The sequence below is a fragment of the Dreissena polymorpha genome, chromosome 1 (genome assembly GCF_020536995.1).
Source record: "Dreissena polymorpha isolate Duluth1 chromosome 1, UMN_Dpol_1.0, whole genome shotgun sequence".
NCBI lineage: Eukaryota > Metazoa > Mollusca > Bivalvia > Myida > Dreissenidae > Dreissena > Dreissena polymorpha.
The window spans coordinates 120,469,423-120,490,942 of record NC_068355.1 but is presented as its reverse complement, the minus strand read 5'-3'; the positions used below and the strand labels follow the sequence as shown (position 1 = coordinate 120,490,942).

Sequence of the window (21,520 nt, the reverse complement as noted above, 5' to 3'; positions counted from 1 at the left end):
GGAAACGAATGTTATAAACGGACGCATATGCGTCGATGATGTAACATTTTTTTTATAAAAGCCAATATGAGTGTAATGTCATAATTTCTGAAGGTCTTAGGAAGAGTACTTTGTCGTGTGATTTACCATACTCAAAATTTACGATTTTCTTCATTTTAATTTATATCATGTAAGTATTTTGCTTGTAACGTGATGATGTTTTTGTAACCTGTAGATAATGTACTTGGTACATGTTAATTATTTTCTTTGTTGCATGTAAATGCTTAACCTGTTAGGTATATATTTTACTTGTCAATGTTTAGAAGATGTGGCACGTGTACATGTAGTGTGTATATGATTTACTTGTAAATCACTTGTTTTTGTGTCTATGCATACATATTTAAACCATATTGTATACATGTTTAAAATATAATACATGAATGTTAAATAAACATGTGAAATACATGTGTTTGCCAATTGTATGATTTATTAATCCTATGAATATACGTCGACGAACAAAAAGAATGTTGTATTTTGCGCGATATTTTCCGATTCCGACATCCGACAAAATCTTGGTTATTTAAAACTAACATAATATACATGTAATTTGGAATTATAGCTGAAGCCAATCGTGAGGTTTAATTTAATGCGTACATTAGATTGAATCAAGTTAAAAACGAACAGTAATATTTCCAAAAATAACCGTGGTTATAACCACCCTTTATATCTTTATGATATGACTTTAATTTTTACTTTCTTTTGTAAGCTCAACGAACACAGCCTTTAAACACTCTGAAGCTTCAAATAATTATATAGATTGCTGCATGGCTATCACAAGTAAACATGCACAATCCAAAACATGAAACGACACACTGAGCACAACAGAAAAAGACACCTTATCAACCATGAGTCGTGTTCTGAGAAAACTGGGCTTTATGCTTGTGCGTAAAGTGTCAGACCAGAATAGCCTGTGCAGTCCGAACAGGCTAATCAGAGACAACACTTCTTACCGAAAATATTGTTTAGGCGGAAAGTGTCGTCCCTGATTAGCATTGCGGACTGCACAAGCTAATCTGGGAATACACTTTACGCACATGCATTATACCCAGTCTTCTCAGAACACAACTCATATAATAATTTTATTGTAAAATACCTTCATCTATATGCGTTTTGAACTAAAGTTCAGCTCGAGCCATTCGACTTATATATAATCTTGGAATTCTTGACTAGCGTGATGTTCTAGTCGTTTTTTATTTCTGATCAAATACAACTCCGATGGCGTATTATGCAGATGGAAAGAGTAATATGAAATAAACTGTATTATTAAACATAATTTAGAAGCATTGTATAAATGCGCATGTCTTAAAAGTATACGTATTTTATATGACGTCATGAGCACTTACCATTTATATTCAACACTTGAAAATAAGCCAACTGTTTGCTTTGTGTTAATGGATTAAATATAAAACATCTTGGCATAAACATTTTTTGTTAGATTTCATAATTTCATGAACATGATTATTTTTTGGATCAATTGTCGCGGTGACAACCAACACATTTAGACAAGTAATGTGGATAAATCTAGGATGTAAGCAATATGCGAAGCTTAGAAAACATGTTGTTATGTTTGTTGAATTGTATAACTAGACAAACCAAACAAAAAGTGGAAACATTTTTTACGCCTTACTTAACACCTCGACGAACCATTTAAGTCAGGTAAATACTTTTAAACATGCCGTTATTATCAATTGTGTAACACGGATAAAATATGTTATTGCTTATATATAATTAGTGTGTATGCCATATACACTCGGACCAATGTATGTAAATGTAACATGTATTTACATATATTTGTGAAACATGTTTTCCCTTTACGCAAAATATATTTACACTTTGCAATTATATGTGCAGCAATGGCAGCAGCAACAGCAGCTGTACTGGTAGTGGTTGAAGAAGAGGATGTATTAATATAAGTAGTAGACGCAATATTAGTATTAACATACTAGGGTAGGCGTGAAAAGTGTTATTGAGGCTGTTCTAAAGTCTCCAAAACGGCTCATTGACCATGAAATTGAGTCGTGTTCTAAGAAAACTGGGAATAATGCATGTGCGTAATGTGCAGTCCCAGATTAGCCTGTGCACTCCGCACAGGCTTATCAGGGACGACACTTTCCGCTTTTATGACATTTTTCGTTTAAATGAAGTCTCTTTTTAGTAAAAATCTAATTTAGGCGGAAAGTGTCGTCTCTGATTAGCCTGTGCGGACTACACAGGCTAATCTGGGACGACACTTTACGCACAAGCATTATGCACAGTTTTCTCAGAACGCGACTCATTTCTAAACGACTTCAATGAATAAGCAGCATCATAAGTACGGAAACGTATATGGTACACCCCAATAATGTGGTCATGCCGGAATAATTTATACCGACTTACTGTGAAATAACATGGTATGTTGACATAGTTTTGTAGCTTTTCCCACCTTCATTTTACTCGTCATAACGACATTAAGTTGAAGTCTCGACGTAAATGTTTCCGGCTTTTCCCGAAAATACATTTGGTCGACGTGATCTAAGTCGACAAATCTACATAATTTTTGACGTCATGCTCTTTAACCCATGGCACCTTTTTCATATCATGTCGTCATATAATTTTGACATCATCACATTATTGCAAGATTGGTTCATGACTTCCCGCGTCGAACAGATGTTTAGTCTCTGGTATATTCTTTTGAAACACGCAAGGCCTCAGACAGTCAATTTTTACATCAGGAATGCTTGGTATAAAGGTAAAAATAACATTTGCAAACAATAAATATTAATGTGTTAGTTGGATTTTATGGGCATTTAGAGAGCTTAAATCTCGATTGATTCGTTTAGATATTTCTCTTTAGCTAATACATGCAAAACGTGTGTTTAACGACTCAAAACTTTGTTATATATTGCAGATTTGTGTCTTAGTGGCACTGAGGTTTTTCATTTCGGCTTCCTTGCGAATTGGAAACCATTGATTGTATTCAAGAGAGATACTTTGTAAAGAAGCCGCAGTTTGGGTGTAAAGATGACTTCATACCCGTCCTAGAACATGTGTGTGAAATGCAGCGGGAGCAACTGCCAGTTCCTGAATCGATTGAAAGTGCGACTTCTTTGTTATTGGCCTTCACTGAAATATTGGATGGTTACTAATTACATATGCAAAAATATATGCTTGAAAATTGGTTATATTTTGCAAATTTAATTGTTAAGTTAGTTTAGTTCAAGTTAGTTTCGTTTCGAGTTTTATTTACAATGTTTCGATAAGCAACACAAATTGATATTCTTGTTATTGGAATTGATCTTGAAGTAGTTAAACGTTGTTATTTTGTTTGCTAAAATAAATTAGCTCATATTGTTGTACACATTTACAGACATTGCAAACTTGGCAAAAACAGATTCACAATGTTCTTTATTTTATTGTTAGATTGCAAAAGAATGAATGAAACGTTACTAATTGTTTGAAAACATGGCGGTCATTTTGTTATGAAATCCTCGTTAATTGTGGAATGTTCCTTTTAAAATATGGTTCTTTTAAAAGATGTATTAACATTTTATTTCAAACTTCAGTATATTAAACAAAACGACTATTGTAAATCTTATATTTAATATTGACACTGTCGCAAATATATGATATGTTTATTTTGTATTTTCTTACTTGATTTTCTGTTCCTGAAACTCCAGTGTATATAGTACATGTTTGAAATAAATGTTCATACTGCAATTAGATTTTTTTTTTTGAATGGTCAAATAATTCGTTTTTGAGGAAATGGAAAATTATTCAAATGTGACACAAAATTGGGTTATTTGTAGATTAATTTTAGGGCTAGTTAATGTGATCGGTCTTTCTTCATTGTCCGTCAAAATTTGCACTAAAGCGAAATCACCTACACAGCTGTGTCAATAATACCAAAACATGAACAGTCTTCAAAGCTAGTAAGGTTGTAGTTTGCTTTTATTTCCATATTATGTCCAAATCGCACATTACTTATCAAAATGTTTTCAAAAATTTGAAATATTTGTTTACGACCCGGTATAGTTTTACATGAGTTGTAATACACGTACCCTTTGACTAGATCGGTCTATGGTCTGACCCTATATATATATATATATATATATATATACTCAACTGGATTATTGAAAGCGAATTATGCATTTAATCGCCAATTTTATGTGCAGTCATCATTGTAAAACGACAAAAATGCACGGCGAATATTTAAGTAACGATTGACTTTAATAACATTTTATTTTTCTTGCAGTTTATTACATAATTACAATTGCCCTATGTTTCACTAGTGTACATTATTCTGATTGGCTATAGTATATCATTTGACTGGGCTTTAATATTCAATGAAGCGAGTTGCCTCCACGAAGCGCACGAGGAAATCGAGCGTGGGGCAACTTGGTTTAATTATGCCATGTGCGACATGCACACAGTCAAAACTGCGTATTGTAAAAGGGGCGCCTACTAAATTCATGCACGAATAAATCCCAAATTATATTGTATTTGAGCCAAACCATTGAAAACATATGCAGAATGATAATCGTAATTGCATGTATAAGAATTGAAACGCTCTTTTCTTCGCTTCATCGATGTAAGTACGTTAGTTTTGGTATTTAATTCGGCTTTATGCAAATTAGTTTCTCACACAAAACATGCACATTTTCAACTAGAGATATGTAAACATCTTACATTTAAAAGCCCGGAAAGCGCGTTCAAGGTAACACTTTAATAGCTGCAGTGAAGTATCAAGCAGATACATAATGGTGAGCATTAATATACGATTCAATAAAAACTTTATTCAGATTTAACATAAGTTGACCTTCAAATCTTCGCATAGAAGCTGATAATTTAAATGATAAATCTCTAATTCTAAATATCAAATTTAAAAAGATGATTTATAAAACACATAACAGCTAATGAGTTTCAAACTGTTCATCAGTATTTATTCAGAAAAACTAAGACAAATGAAAACAAAGTTAAGGACATATCACTTTCTGAAATGGTCAGAAGTGAGTGGGGTAATGTAAAACAATAATTCCTTATATTAACATTGTATTATGAAGTTTGGAACAATGTGCACAATTAAAATAACATATGCTTCAGTGATACATGAACCAGTTCTAATGAAATCTTTCAATAAGAGTATATAATAACATGTTTTCACCTTATAAACCACTTTCTTCTTGGGCTTTGGAAGTCCTTATTTTCTTGTTTTGTTCATAAATCCGTTGACACCAGCTGGAACCTACACTACTGTAGTAGATAATGTTAGAGTATTATTAAATATTATACACTAGAAACACTGAAAAAGGGATACTTTTGTGCAAGAAAAAATGTAAACAACTAGAGTAAAAAAATAGTAAACTTGAGCAAAAATGTGTTTGTCAGAAACACTATGTCCCCTTCTGCGCCGCTTTGAAGCTATATGTTTGACCTTTGACCTTGAAGGATGACCTTGACCTTTCACCGCTCAAAATGTGCAGCTCCATGAGATACACATGCATGCCAAATATCAAGTTGCTATCTTCAATATTGCAAAAGTCATGGCAAATGTTAAAGTTTGACGCAAACAAACAAACCAAGAGACAGCGCAAAAACAATATGTCCCCACCACTATAGTGGTGGGGGAAATTAAAAAGTAAGGTGGGCCAGAAAAGATAATTTAAAAATGATACATCAATGTGTTTGTTAAAGTGATATTTTACACTGTTTCCAAAAGTTTTAATCAAATTTATATTTGTCATCCTGGTCAACCATACTTTTCCCAACTATTTTAGACTCAAGTTGTTTACCTTTTTTTTCTTACAAAAAATTATCTTGTTTTTCAGTGTTTTTAATGTGTTTTATTTAATCATACTCTAACATTATCTTCTACAGTAGTGTAGGTTCCAGCTGATGTCAATGGATTTATGAACAAAAAATAAATAAAATTAATAAGGACTTACAATGCACAAGAAGAAAGTGGTTTATTAGGTGAAATCATGTGATTATTTACTCTGTTTGAAAGATTTCATTAGAACTGGTTCATGTATCACTGAAGTATATGACATTTTAGTTCTGCATATTGTTCCAAACTTAATATAGAATGCTAATATGATGAATTATTTTTTGACATTACTCTAACCACTTCTGACTATTTCAGAAAGTGATATGTCCTTAAACAACAAAAACAAGTAACACAAATAAGAGGGCTAAGAGGCACTGGGTCGCTCACCCGAGGGAATGAGATAAAATTAAAGACGAGTTTAACTCGTGTGCAAATATATCAGAGCATTTATATGACAAAGGCTGATTTCAAGTCGAGGTTAAGATCTTCCAAAGTATTTAATATAAGCATATATAGAAAATTACCCGACCTGGTTTTTAATACTGATTGACAAAAACCATTTTACAATACAAAAGTATCAAGGAAACAAACGCTTTGACCAAAGTTCATGAAGATTGGGATAAAAATGCAACTTCTAGAGTTTTTACATGTTTACATTATAAACGAAAAGGGAAAACTGCTCCACCCCATGGCGGCCATTTTTGCTCCACCTATCAGTACCAATTTCGAACTTGTCTGAAAAAATCAATAATACCAATTTCATAATGAAGACAATCCGCTTCTGGCTGAGTGAGCATCAATTTAAAATGTAATTCTAAAAAACGCGTGTGAGGCACACAAATAACATTTGTGAGTGATGTGAAGTTTATTGAACAGGATGTGACATGTAAAAAATAAAACGAGGTTTGTGACTTTGAGAAGGCCTTTTTTCAAGCTTTTGTATTTTTCTATTGACGGGTGGGGTGTGAGAAAGACCCTGGATATTGACATAATATTAGTATACACACATAAGGTCATTGTGATTGCCATTGTCATTGTCATTGTCTGGCGCCTCCGTGACGCATCAATGTTAATAGTTCACCGTGACAGTAGCTAAAGTGAACAAGAGTGTTTAAGGGTTTATTGTGAATACTGTCCCGTTAATCCCGTGTTAGTTGTGAAATCATGAACAAACGCCAGCATTCATCTTCTGCGAGCGAGTTAACAGACAATAGCTCATAAGACTCGTCTGTATTCGAAAGTTTAAAGGGGCAGACGTCCAAGAAAGACTCGAAAAAGAAAAAAATTGAACATGAAAGTCCCAAGCAACAATCTATGGAAGTTTATCAATTCGCTCAATAATATCGCGGCTCGAAGAGATTAGTTCCAAATTGTCTACAGTCCTTACGAAAGATTACACCTCCATTATTCGTACCATGATTAAGGAAACGTTCGATGAAGTCAAAGATAAATTTTTGAGATCAGTCGTCAAAAGGTTGGAAATCAATGAATGCAACATATTCGACCAGACAAAGGACATTGAATCGTTACATTGTCAAATAAAAAGCAAAGACAAAGAGCTACAAGACCTGAAAATAAAGCTGAATGACTCAGAAAAGCATACTGCAGAAATGTTAAATAAGCACGAGCAGTATAGCCGTAGAAACAATTTGCGAATTACGGGTCTACAAGGAGACGAAGAATTTCAGTCGTCAATAGCGTTGACTGAACAGGTGTCGTCCCTTTTAAGTTCCAAGCTTGGTCTGCGCGTTGAAAAAGAAGATATAGACATAGCGCATAGGATAGGAAAATATCACCGAGAGAAGATCCTACCGGTCATCGTCAGGTTCATACGGCGCCAAACAAAATCGGATGTAATGCGAAATGCAAAGCTACTCAAAGGTTCCGGTGTTTTCTTGAATGAAGACCTGACAAAATTATACGCTGAAGTTCTAGCGATCGTTAGGCTGAAGGACCCTGAGACTGTGGAGCGAGCGTGGTCGTTCGATGGAAGCTTTATGCACGCTTCAGAGAGGTAAAGAGCGCTCTGAGATAATCGATTACGAACATTTTCAGACGTGGCTCAACAAACCATGGCCGAAGGCGGTAGCTTCACTATCGTACGCCAGCAGGGTTTCAGCTAGCACAAATCGACGCCTGTAACATAGGGCTCTCCGTATTAGAACTGACGGTTTTTTTATGTTATATCATATCATTTACAGTCTATATTCACGTATTTGTAATACGTGTGCAAACCAGTTTAATCATGACATTGTAACTAAACCACCCTAATATCTGTGTTGTGTGTTTTTTTTGTCCTGTTTTTCTCTAGGTTTTTTATTGTTTGTAATTTCCTAACTTAAGTACTTTTTTCTCTCTCTAATTCGATAAAGATACGTACTTTTTTAAGCATATCATACTTATATAATCCATCTTAATCTATGTCTATTGTTATAAGACACAATCTCATACGGTGTAAGTTCACACACGCAACGCACGCACGCATGTACAAACACACACACACACACACGCTTGCGCGCGCGCGCACACACACACTTACTTACCCACACACACGCACACATGCAAGTAGTAGTAATATATACTTTTATATTTGCTCATTTAGAGGCCTTGATATACTAATGGGGAATATAGCGTGATAAAACAATTACCCGTAATATGCCATTGTACAATATTATATTTGTAAAACATTAGTCGTTTGTTTATGTATGCATATTAGTATGGACCGAGTAGTATTGTAGCTTCGTTAAGTCGACAGGTACCATGGTGTTGTTTTTCTTGTTTTGTTATTGTTATATGACACAGCCCCTTTTTTTTTGGTTATAGTGTAAATCGAGAACTAACGACTCGAAACACATAAGCTGTTTACATTTTACAAACACACACTTTACACATACGCACGCGCACTCACACACCAACGAACGTGCACACATGCACGCACGCGTGCGCACACACACACACACACACGCACGCGCGCGCGCACACACACGCACACACACACACACACAAACACGCACGCACGCACGCACGCACGCACGCACGCACGCACACACACACACACACACACATACACACACACACACACACACACACACACACACACACACACACACACACACACACACACACACACACACCACACACACACACACACACACACACACACACACACCTACACCCACACACACACACACCACACACACACACACACACACACACACACACACACACACACACACACACACACACACACACACACACACACACACACACACACACACACACACACACACACACACACACACACACACACACACACACACACACACACACACACACACACACACACACACACACACAACACACACACACACACACACACACACACACACACACACACACACACACACACACACACACACACACACACACACACACACACACACACATACATACATACATACATACATAAATTTTCGAAACCTGAACGCTGATTTTGAAACCTAAACGCGGACCCTAAGTTCAAGGTCAAGGTAAAAGGGGTCAAACATTGTGTGCGTATGGTAAGGTCTTGTCCATATACACATGCTTACCAAATATGAAGGTTATATCTGAAGTGACATAGAAGTTATGAGCATTTTTTAAAACCCTAACACAGATTTTGAAACCCAATACAATGACGACATACCATGTTATTTCACAGTATGTCGATATAAACTAATCCGGCATGACCATATTATTTGGGTACCATATACGATTCCATAATTTTTAAACAACACCATTTGTCCACATAAATTATATCGACTCATTCAGTTATATCGCCATGTCAACATTTTGTTACTTGCAAGTCATCAAGATAGATGCCGTCATACAGTAAACAACACAGAAATAGTTAAATTTACAAAACGGCTAAAGGATAAAATATTGTACGAGATTTAGGCTCTTATTCCAACATGCGGATTGTTCACGTCTTGACAACATATCTTATGTCGACAAATCAACATAATTTTAGGCGTCATGCTCTTTTGAAAATGACTTGCCATCGTTGTTTTAGTCGACATGATGAGTTATTTTTGACGACATGACACCTTTTTCATATCATGCCGTCATAGAATGTTGACATCATCACAGTATCAGGGTGTACCATATACGTTTCCATATCATAAGCCTTTACTAAATGTCATAAAAATGTTTTAAATATTTAAACATGCTCAACCATGCTGATTTTGATATGATTATGTTGTCCTTTTGTAATTAATATTTTTATTTACCAGTACTTCAGTATGAGTGGACAGTGTTATAGTAAAATACTTCCCTAATGATACTAGTGTACCAACCATTAAACATGCAAACACACTTTGTAAGAAACCGTCAATTTAACTATGTTGTACTTAGTGGCTTCATTGTTGCCTTTACACATAAATTTAAACAATTTCACAACTACAACTCAGATTTTTAAATGCTTTATTTTACATTTTCACATAATATTTGAGTATGTTGTCGATGTAGTGGAATCCGTCGGTCTCCTGAAGTGTAGAAGTAAACACTTGTCAAAAATAACACACATTTTTTGTAGTAAAGATGGTGTGATGATTGTGATTGTTGTGAGTTTTGAATTCTGTTGTTGTTGTTTTTTTTTCAACAGTATAACACGCTAAAAGTATTGTAAGTTATTGATTGCATATCAATATTTTATTAATCTTAACTATTTTTTATTCAGATTTCTTCATTGTTCTTAGCTTTAAAGAGATCTGATCAATCACTGAATCGCACCGTTGTATCGCGTCTAATACTTGGTGTTCTTCCTCCTGCAGCAGAAGACGAGCTTGCATCCCTTTTTGCACCAGGGGCATCTACCAACAAACTTCTGGAACTTTCCACATTTAGGCGCACACTTGCATTGGGCTTGCATGCCTATTAAAACACAACTGGACAATGCATATCCTATAGTTCGTTGAAATACAACAACGAAACGCACACAACAGCGCAAGTAATGTATTAATGAACGCTATAAATTCTAGCTATCAGGGTTTCCTATGTTATCATTTAACAATACAATTTGTAATATTGTGGTTGAATAGTCAAACTTACCAAAGCCGCCCCATCCACCGTATCCGCCTCCTCCATATCCTCCGCCGTATCCGCCTCCATATGATCCTCCATATCCACCGCCGAATCCGACGCCACCATCGAAGCCACCGCCATATCCACCGCCATATCCACCGCCATATCCACCGCCATATCCACCGCCATATCCACCGCCATAACCACCGTCTCCGTATCCACCGCCGTAGCTGCTTAAGTAACCACCATCGCCCCCGTAGCTACCGCCATAACCACCGTAACCGCCATAACCATCGCCGTAACCACCGCCGTAACCACCTCCATGGCCTTTCTTTGGCACGGCTAAGGCTGAATTTCGCAATGAAAACTGTGCTCAGACATAAGGGGTAATAATCAAATAATTGCGTTTTCATTTCGAACGTTTGGTCCTCAAAAATGTATGTTACATGAAAAAATACGCATAATTGTAAATACCGTTAAGTCAATTGCATTCTCATACAAATGTAAGTACTAAATTTCTATACTATACACTTTGCAAGTGCATAAACAACTTATTAAATTACATTCTGTTGTATATTGGATAAACAAAACAAAAATGTTGCGCGAATGTTATAACGAAAATGAATGGCAAATTATCAAGAATATAAGTAAGCTTAATAGTATAGTAGAAGTATCATGAAAGTCAAACTAAAATCATCCCTCGCTTACATCATTTCATTTACTGAGTTTGCTGTCATGCTGGCAAGTAAATGTATAACACTACAATAAGATTTTTATGGCTTAATCAAAATGCAAACATTATTCATTTACGGTATTACTGTTGGCTTACGGCTTTCGCAAATATATATGCTTTATTCATTTTTCAGTAGCGGGGAATGACTATATATAGTTTCATATGGATAAACATTGTTTGTTATATTTATACAAAGTTTTACATGGTTTACCATTTTTTATTCAGCATGTGTTGGCGTTTATAGAAAATTGATATGCGTATAAATGCTTTTCTGTCGGTCATGTTCAATGGCAATATCATCCCTAGAAGGATATTCAGTTAAGTCCACTTAAAACACGAAAACACAAGCATTCAATAGCATTGTTATTACAAATAAAAATCATAAGATACGTAAGTCAAAACTGTACAGATAAGATAATCACCTACCGGTGCAAAGCAGGACACACGAAACAGCGAGCGCTAGAAAGGCGTTCATGGTGCAGATGGGTCTGAAGGACTGACAATCAAGGAGAATATGCACGCTTATATAGGCTTATATCGCCCGAAAATACCAGAGATGAATTGGCATTTATTTAATTGTATTTGATAGACAGATTTCACATAAAAAATATTCAAAATTATCAATCATACTTATTCAGTCTTTTTACTTCAGTACGCTCAATGTATGCTACCAACTGAATAAATTATGATAATTACCACTGACTTGCGTCATAATTATCTTTAGTTCATTTTGATAAGAAGCATTCACATGTCAGCTAAAAATAGACAAACAGAAGTGTATCGTGTGTTTTAGGATGTTCCGGACTCTAGCCTAGTCAATACTCGTGTACGTTGATTCTGTGTCTTTGGAGATCATGATAAATTTGTTTGATTATACGTGAATAGCCGGTGAACCATGTATACTTTTAAAGTTATTTAAATGTATTGAATGACCTAATAAGAAATTCTTTCTCGTAATTTCATACTTTACTCCTACTTTACGCATGTGTCCACAATGGTTCGATCAACAATAAGGTTTTGTTAGTAGGACATATATATTCAATGTAATGCATACATTAAAAAAAAAACTTAATGTGGTCTTCAAAAATGTATTTGTTAATAAAATATGCATTTGATGGAAAACAATTAATGTATGTTTCTGTGTGGGACTTTGAACTTCGACCGCATTTGCCGTCGCCCACAAAATAAATACATTAACGCAAGTATTGTACTATTACATTTTAGTAGTATGTAAATAGTATAAATCGAATATAATTTACTACGTTTTTGTCGTCAAGGTTTGTTGAAACAACATTAGAAAGAATAATGTACCTTAAAAGTGTGTTAGTTCATTGTTAAATTGCAGTTGTGTTATATAAAAAGAAAATAAATATTAACAATTAAATAGTTCGTCTCAGAGAAATAGATTTGCTAAGTAAACTTTCAATATAAAATTAACATCGCTTAAACAGATATATTTTACATTTAACTACTTGAGCAAGATAAAAATGTTTATATTTTGTAACTTTAATGTCTTATTTGCATTTTTTCACTTCTGCAAATTGTAATAAGCATTCTATTTTAGAAACTGTACTTTATATTAATTATCTTCTTCATTTATATATAATAGCAGCATACTTTTATGCAGTTATATTTTGATATCACAAATATTAAATTAAAAAAAAACATAGATAAACGCCAAGATTTTGTTTTTTAAGATTAAATAACATTTTCTTGGATGACCTTGAAAATTGCAGCGTTTGCTATGCCATAGTCCACAGTGCATCATAGGGTACGGTAGCGTGAAGTTGGCACTGATATCGACATACGACATTCGAATATCGAGCTGTGACGAATGTCGAGCCAGCTCTGACATCGACATTCGGCAAAAAACGAATATCGAGCTGGCTCGACATTCGTCCCAGCTCGATATTCGGGACTTTTGCCGAATGTCGATGTCAGAGATGGCTCGACATTCGAACCAGCTCGATATTCGAATGTCGAATTTTAATGTCAGTGCCAACTTCATGAATCTACAGGGTACACTGTTTTTTTCATTTTATCTACAAGCTGGAAGCAACATTTGTATCAAATATTTGCAAACAGAAATATATATTTGTTAAACAATATATTTTAAAATATATCTAGGCTTATCATGTGTTCAAAATTATTTCAGCAGACTGCATTGGAAATGACCGCACACAATTATATCGTCTATTGGAAGGTTGTCATGTATATGATGTCAGTATTCGCTAATAATGTTGATATTACGTGTTTAGTTTTTTTATCAGCAAGTATTTTGTTTGCACATCAAACTAGGTTATAAAGATTATAAAATGCGTCCGACAATCATAAATTGAAAAGAGGAAGGTGTTATGAAGGTGAGTTTAATGATAAACGATGCATTTTATTTAGGTGAACGTGCATACTTACGTCCGTCCTGCTTGAATAATCCCTTGCCATGTGTAAATGTATTTTTATTTAATTGCTCAATTGCTTAATTTTCATAAAGAGATCAGTAGCGAGGAAGATGAGAAAGTTAAAATGTTAAACAAAATGTATTTTAAAAATTAAAAAGCAAAAATGTTCAAAATAATGTGGTTATGCGCACGGGACATGGCTTTGTAAAAAGCAACAGGTTGGTTTCCTTTATAAGGAAACTAATGCATATTACAAAATATTATTAGTATTTGTAAACAGGCTTAAACTTGTTTCTCCGCTTAAGAACGTTATCATCATCATCATCATAAATATATATTATTGCATAAACTCTATTTATAATGCCCTCTGGCGGGGTGCAGAAACTTGGTACAAGGAGGGCTTGAACGGGAGAAATCGTGTATTAACAATGCGATTCACGTGCCGTTCAAGCCCTGTAATGTGTTTTTCATATCCATAATCTGGTCCACGCGCAGTTACTTCCCTTCTCCAGCCTTCGACGACTTTCCAAGCATAAATGGGGAACTGAATAAGCACCAGTTTCCTCATGCATGCAGGGATAATCACTATTTCAATCCACTTTTCAAGTTATACCATCTGCACTCTCTTGACATCAGCTTTATTTTATTGGCAACGTCAATGCAGTTAAGGTTATTTACTCAACACTTTCAAAAGACTATGCTGTTAATGTAAGTGTTTATGTACCTTCAACGTTCCTGCTGTAAATTCCAAAATTATTCATCATTTCTTACTTTGCGCGCTGCATTTCAACTTTGCATTAATCCACTGTTTAAACACATTTTAAATCGAAAACTGCCTTTCCGAAGGTAAAGCCTCGGCGCACTCGGGCAGGAACGGATTTTTCGAGCGCCCGCAGATGATCATGCCCTCGAAAACGTGTATTATCCCTATATTCATCTTCATTTACATCTTCATCTTCATCATCCTATTTGCTTTGTATATACATGCAACAACAACAACAACAACAACATTTTTTAGCTGTTAAGCATTACAAGTGCTATTTAGCCAATTGCCAAAAAACATAAGGTTGACGACATGGATCATAACAAATTTGAAAATTAAGTCATGGTAGAAGTTCAAGTGAGTATGCACGATTTTGTCAAATATTTCTGAATTTAAATAAAATGCATATATTTCAATATAAAATAAAATAAAAGTTAAGAAGAACATGTGTCGAAAATGCGCAATAAGCCAGATATTTAATTCTGCAATCGAAAATGTCTGTACAGTCGAATTCGCCAGCATGTGTATCATGCATGAACGATATGAATCTAAATTTAGTTTAACGGTGCATTTTTATTTCCTGCAACGATATTTATCCATACGACACACGAGCACTAACTCTGATCATAATAAAAAGACGAATGCTTCGGTTATTGTACGAAAATATGCACAAAATATCTTCGTCACAATCGGCTCGCGGCGCTTATTTGTCTTTGTCGCATTTTATGAAATTCGTCTTTAATGTAAAAAATTTCTTGCCTATTTTGTGTTATTGTAACATATTTTTATTAATATATTACAATTTTAACATGATGAAATCGTGCATACTCACTTTAACAGAGATGAACTGATTTATAGCATAGCATATGTTACTTTAACATTGATAATGACAGTTTCTTATAAAAAATGAGATAAAGAACACTCTGATCTACATCAAATTTATTTCGAAAGATTTATTATTTATTGTTTATTTTGTTTTCTTATTAATGAATCAAACTTGTTTAATGTTTGCCATGTTTTATAATATGACTTTTAATATGTTTTCTGATATCTTTGTAAATTGGACATATCAATAAGAAATGATACTCACTTCTACGACATTAAGATTACACAATTTTAATTTTCTGTTATCCCGAGCAATACTGTGGTATCGACCTCATTCTATCTCTAATCTGTGTGATGATAGGCGGAATAAATTAGTGTTATTTTAAATTGATCCGTTGTAATTATGTTTAGATACTGTTCTGTATTAAACGTATTCTTGATGCGGCAATATGTATCTAGTCTTGACGAAGTATTAGTTTTACTGCACCAGTGTTGTTTGTAATGATCAAATTAACCTTGTTTAATTAGATTGTAAGTGTATTTCTGATGTTTTTTAAAGATTTTTCTGTTAGTGTATCTTGTTTCCTCCAAGCAAAAGTTAAACCCAGCTGCTCTAGTTTTGATTTGATATGATAAGCCAAGTTTCTTTTGCTGTACGTTATGTTTTGATTTGCGTCATTGTATGTTATTTTTATGAGACTATCATTTGTATCATTTGTACATGATATTATTTTAAACCAATAATTAAATATGTTTAATTTCCGTATGACAGAGAAGGAGTACCGTCCTAATTTCCCCCAATAACTCTGATAGATTTATTGATTTGTTGACAAAAAGAACCGGGGTTACAAATTTATTGAAAGGATATAATTTTTCTTTAGTTGGGAACGGTTTACAACAGATAAAAGTCGATAAAGCGCTCTGTTCCGTGTTCTGATATTGCTTTTATTGTTTTATACCGGTTTCCATTTTTTAAATCAAGTTAACACCTGTATTTGAATGATGTATCGATTTCTAATGTTTCGCCTTATAGAGTAAAGTTAAAACTTGTTTGTCGGTTAACAACGTGCAGGAACAAAAACTGTCAAGTGACCAAAAATGCGAACGACCACGGCTATTTTGCGGACAAAACGCCAATCGAAGGTATGTTTTCTTATATTTTCTCCGTTTTAGCAGAACACATGATATAATGTCATCGCGCACCGTACGCAGTGCGAAATCTACTTTTCATCGATATATTGCTCATATTTTTAGGTATATTACTTTCTGAGAACATTCAAAGACAAACATCGGACTCGACGATGCAAACGACCACAAATTTTTATAAATATCTGTGTTTGTTGTTATAGCGATTAAAACTGAAGGTTTTATTTCTGTCAGTATGTGTATTTTTTTTCAAATAAGACCAAATATAAGTCTCCATATTATTGTTTTATTATTTAGAACGACCGACCACATTTGTTTTGAAATTGGCGAACGACCACACTCGAGTTATAGGTGAACGACCACACACTGTATGCTTGACACATGTATGCATTCCATGAAATGTATATTTCAGATGGATCACGCAAACCCACAGATATGCCGCTATTGTAACAACGTTCTTAAAAGCAAGTCGACTCTGCGCCAGCATGAAATGAGTCACAGTGGGACTTGGAAGGGATATACCTGATGCGAGTACGTGTATTTCAGCAAGGAGAATCTGAACAGGCACAGGTGCAATCATTTTGTAAATCATATATTGCATTATGTTTGTCAAAAAGTGTAATTAATACAAAAATAGGCTTTTAAATTCTTCTTTTTAATAACTAGTATACCATGTCACATGCCAAAAGTCTTACTTGCTTATGTTTGTAATGGGATCAACATGAGCTTAATTAGCAGCTTGTAGTAATGAAAATTGAGAATTGAACGCTATTAAATGGTAATGATAATTATAATTTTAGATGTCATATACATGGCGAAGAGAAGGCACTCGTGAGTATCAAGTGCAGTAAGCCATTTCCTACAAATGCTGACATGCAGAAGCACATGCGGCGGGAAAATGGGCAGACAAATTGTAAAAGTGCAAGACGTTATTTATGTGGATGTAACACTATTTAATAGTGACTTGGCAGCTTATACAGTTTTAAAAAATATTAGAATTATTGCTCAAAACGTAGATCTCTTGTTGATAGTCACTTAGTAGCATACATATTTCAATCATTATACAAAGTTGTCCATGGGATATTTTAGCAACTGCTGCAACATTGTAGTAGTTTAAAGTGATATAATGTACATTGTAATACCTAAAAGCGAACTGTAGATACTGGACTTGTAAATATGCTTATTGTATACTTTGATGTGATGCAAACGGATTCCATAAGCGTGAGTTTAAATCGACCAGAGGACGTGTTGGTTAAACAATATTTTAGCTTTTATATTTCTTAACTATTTCATCAACATAGTATTGATTTTTGTGGTATATACCTTACAATCATTGTATTTTATATATGTATTTATAGAGGGGGTAACCGTCGATATGTCCATTTATTCAGAGTATTGCTCCATGAAACTAGGCGACTAATTCGAATATCTACGTCTAACACCTAATCGTTGTGTGTGATCAATGTGTAGACGAAACACAATTTTGGCATCAACACCTGCTTGAAAGGAGCCATTTCGGGGTATTTTGCATCTTCATTTCGGTTGTGTTTTTTTTCTAGTGCCATAGTATTTGTTATAAATTGGTGCTTGTGATAAATCGTTTATAAAAACATTGTTCTTTAGTTCATGTTTCGTTTGTTAATATTGTTAATGCGTTAACGTGACGATGCTGTAGATTCATTAAAATAGTTTATACAATTTGTTATGCTCATTTGAAGTAGAAATGAGTCACATGATACAAAAACCTGAATAATACAGATATAATATAAACATTTTAGCCAAAAGTTTCAACACAATTTCATTGATGGTTTGCTTTTGCTTTTGTATTATATTAATGCATACTTGATGTTCCATATGGCGTAGTCATTAATATGATGATTTATGACTATTTACACTCAGTGCTATTTTTTATGTTCTGTGATAATGTATTCAGGAAAACGTACATATACATTTTAAACAGACAGTTTTATGTTTGCAAATATCCGCACTGTGATCTTTGTCTTTGATTATTTTTATAATAAATAGTTCATGAAAAATGTTTGTGGTAAATAAAATAAATTTACAGTTTTGTGATTGAAAGGATATTAATGTTAATTTTCATTCGTTTCACCATTCAACACCATTGAAAATAACTGCATATTTCATAAGACTTCAACCTTATTTATGAAATTTAATATGCATATATTAACACTTATAACAAGTTAAACGATAAGTTGCGTATCCAAAAACGCCACTGACGCATGGGATACGTACACAATATGTAGAAAAAATGCACATTCAGTTGGTATATGTTCGTAAAAGTATTAACCTTTAAATAAATATGTCATTAGCTGGTATATATTCTATATAATTTACATTCGAATTCACCGTTTTGCTGTTCCAATATAGTACACAAAACACAATGAAAGTTAGATGACGTCTGTTTAGCCCATTTAAGAAGTAACCAGCACTTTGGATTCATTTTTTTCTAGCTTTTTCCCACCTAACACCAAGGGCGCCTTTTTGTAGAGAGTTTCTGTCCGTATCAACAGTCCCGCCTTTCTTCTTACTCCCTTTTCATGATCAAAGAAATGGTCCCTGTAAAATTACATACCACATTGAGCTTTATTATTGTAAACATCAGTTAGCGCAAATAGTATGATAAAATATATTGAAACAATTTTATATAGTTGGTATTTAAGTATTTGTAACTTCAAAATTTTCAAAGTTAAAACATTTCTAACCTATTTCGAAGTTAAACAATTAACGTGGTTTCCGTTTGATATTTGTTTTGTCATAAAGATCGGAATTGAGCATACATGTACTATCGGGATAAACAAAACGAAGTTTGTTTTCATAGCCTACAGTTAGGCCAACTAACTTACTTGATTGTAATATCAGTAACGACTGCTCTGGATCTAGATACGCATGCCGCACAGTTCTGGTCACACTCTGATGGTAAATCCTTGGACTTTTCCAGCAGATGATATTTATGCGAACGTCCCGTACGGCTTATAAATGGTCTATAATAAAAATATATTGTTATATGCATGAATATTCTATGACTATATACTAAATTATACTAAAGTGTAAAAAGGTACTAAACAAAACGCGTGTTTAATGATTAAGTGTGGTCGTTCGCATACATTTACATTTCAAGTGTGGTCGTTCGCAAACGTTTTTCAAGTGTGGTCCACTGCGGGGAATCACGTGGTTTTATTTTGATATGGAACACGGAAAATGGCGGCGTCATTGTCTCGGTAAGAGTATTATTTTTTCTTATTGTCCCTAAATGTTTGATTTTAACTTGCTAAGATGTAGCCTATCATATGCGGAATCGAATTCCCCGTGTAATGGTACCTTACATTTCATGTATTACTGAGTAATTTTCTCGCTTACCCTTTGAATTCGTCCACATGCGAATGCATGACAGTGATAGTTTTCACGGATTTAAATGAATTCTTCACAAATTTGAGAAATATCGACATTCCTCAAATCCTATTCTTTTTAAATATATACCAGGTTTTCTTTACATTACAAACAAATTGTCTGAGGGTCTGAAAACATCGCATTTTCTGCACAATAAATAAAAAACCAAAAATGATATGTTTCACGGAATACAAATTTATGATATGTTTCACGTTAATTGTATGATATGTTTCACGTATTGTCTTAAGGCGAAAAATAAAACGTCGGATATTTTCTCAGTTACTAGTATATGTTTTAGCACTTAGTACCGGTAAAGCCCAGGACAAAGTGCGGTTAGGTTATTTGGCAGCCGTGATACATGTACGTATGATCGACCATGTTTTGAAAATGGCGTAAACTAACACATACATTAACCGCGACCCTCTCTTCACTTAACTGAAGTTTTATCTTAATAATGGAATATCTAACCTTAGTGCATTGTGTTTAATATGCGTATTATGCTTAATTTTCGCAGATGTCTCTCCTACCGCACGAGTAGCTCGCACTTCTACAACCTTGCAGAAGAGTCCGAGGAAATCGTATTTGAGCAACCAGGTTCAATGCAGAATCTGCGTAGAAGGCACACCCGTTTCGACTGTGTACGAAAAGAAAAAGAAGATCAAAAGGGAAGAAAGAAGATGGGCACAATGTTTTCCTCAATGACGTCTTAACAGCTCGGGTCCTTCGGTTTACGTTGGGAAACGCGCGAAGAAATCCTGCCATCTGACAAGATGGGCATTAATTAACGAAAAAAAAGACAGTATGGAAGAATAAATAATTTTGATCTGACAATTTTCAAAAACGGCAGTTTGGTTTACAAATTAAAAGTTGAAACTATTCAAAATCAGGGTACAATTTATTCACATATTGTTTGTCATTCCTACGTCTTATATAAGCGTTGTTTGAGTTATTATCACATGCTATAGAGTTTGAGACATAGCCGCCGATGCAGCATTTTGACTGATGTCTAAGAAGTGTGTTGTGAATATTCATCCAAATGGTGAACAGATTTTCAATTTAATGCTGGTATGTTATTATATATTTTGTTGCATGCAAACGAATTTTGTAACATTGTCATGTACTCAATATGCAAGATTAAATTCTATGCGTTCAAAAGGGTGTAGGATAAGTTAAGCTGTTCAAATGTAAACTGCCGCCGTAATTTGAATGTCTTATAAATTGCTGTTTCTAAATGATTGTACAATAACAAAGCGCTATTTTGCTTTATTTATTTCAAAACAATAATAGGAAACATGGATTAGCGTTTATGTGTTCACTAATCAGCAATATCACAGATAATTAAA

At 34.3% G+C, this 21,520-nt stretch overlaps 1 protein-coding gene across 1 annotated transcript; it reads right to left on the bottom strand.

Moving 5' to 3' along the window:
- Nucleotides 1–10,286: 10,286 nt before the first annotated feature.
- Nucleotides 10,287–12,320, bottom strand: LOC127847164 (ctenidin-3-like). The gene is made up of 5 exons (XM_052378875.1): nt 12,267–12,320; nt 12,063–12,132; nt 10,931–11,251; nt 10,613–10,753; nt 10,287–10,365 (listed from the first exon to the last, which is right to left on the bottom strand). Exons 2-4 carry the CDS (start codon nt 12,109–12,111, stop codon nt 10,626–10,628), a joined length of 498 nt encoding a protein of 165 aa, XP_052234835.1. The 5' UTR covers nt 12,112–12,132; nt 12,267–12,320; the 3' UTR covers nt 10,287–10,365; nt 10,613–10,625.
- Between the last annotated feature and the right edge of the window lie 9,200 nt (nt 12,321–21,520).

What these genes read in the sequence shown, in the direction of transcription:
- LOC127847164 (XM_052378875.1), bottom strand. Translation starts at nt 12,111, where the DNA reads ATGAACGCCTTTCTAGCGCTCGCTGTTTCGTGTGTCCTGCTTTGCACC. An exon ending in GTGTGTCCTGCTTTGCACCG is followed by an intron (nt 11,252 to 12,062) that starts GTAGGTGATTAT and finishes TGCGAAATTCAG; the next exon opens with CCTTAGCCGTGCCAAAGAAA. An exon ending in CGGTGGATGGGGCGGCTTTG is followed by an intron (nt 10,754 to 10,930) that starts GTAAGTTTGACT and finishes GTGTTTTAATAG; the next exon opens with GCATGCAAGCCCAATGCAAG.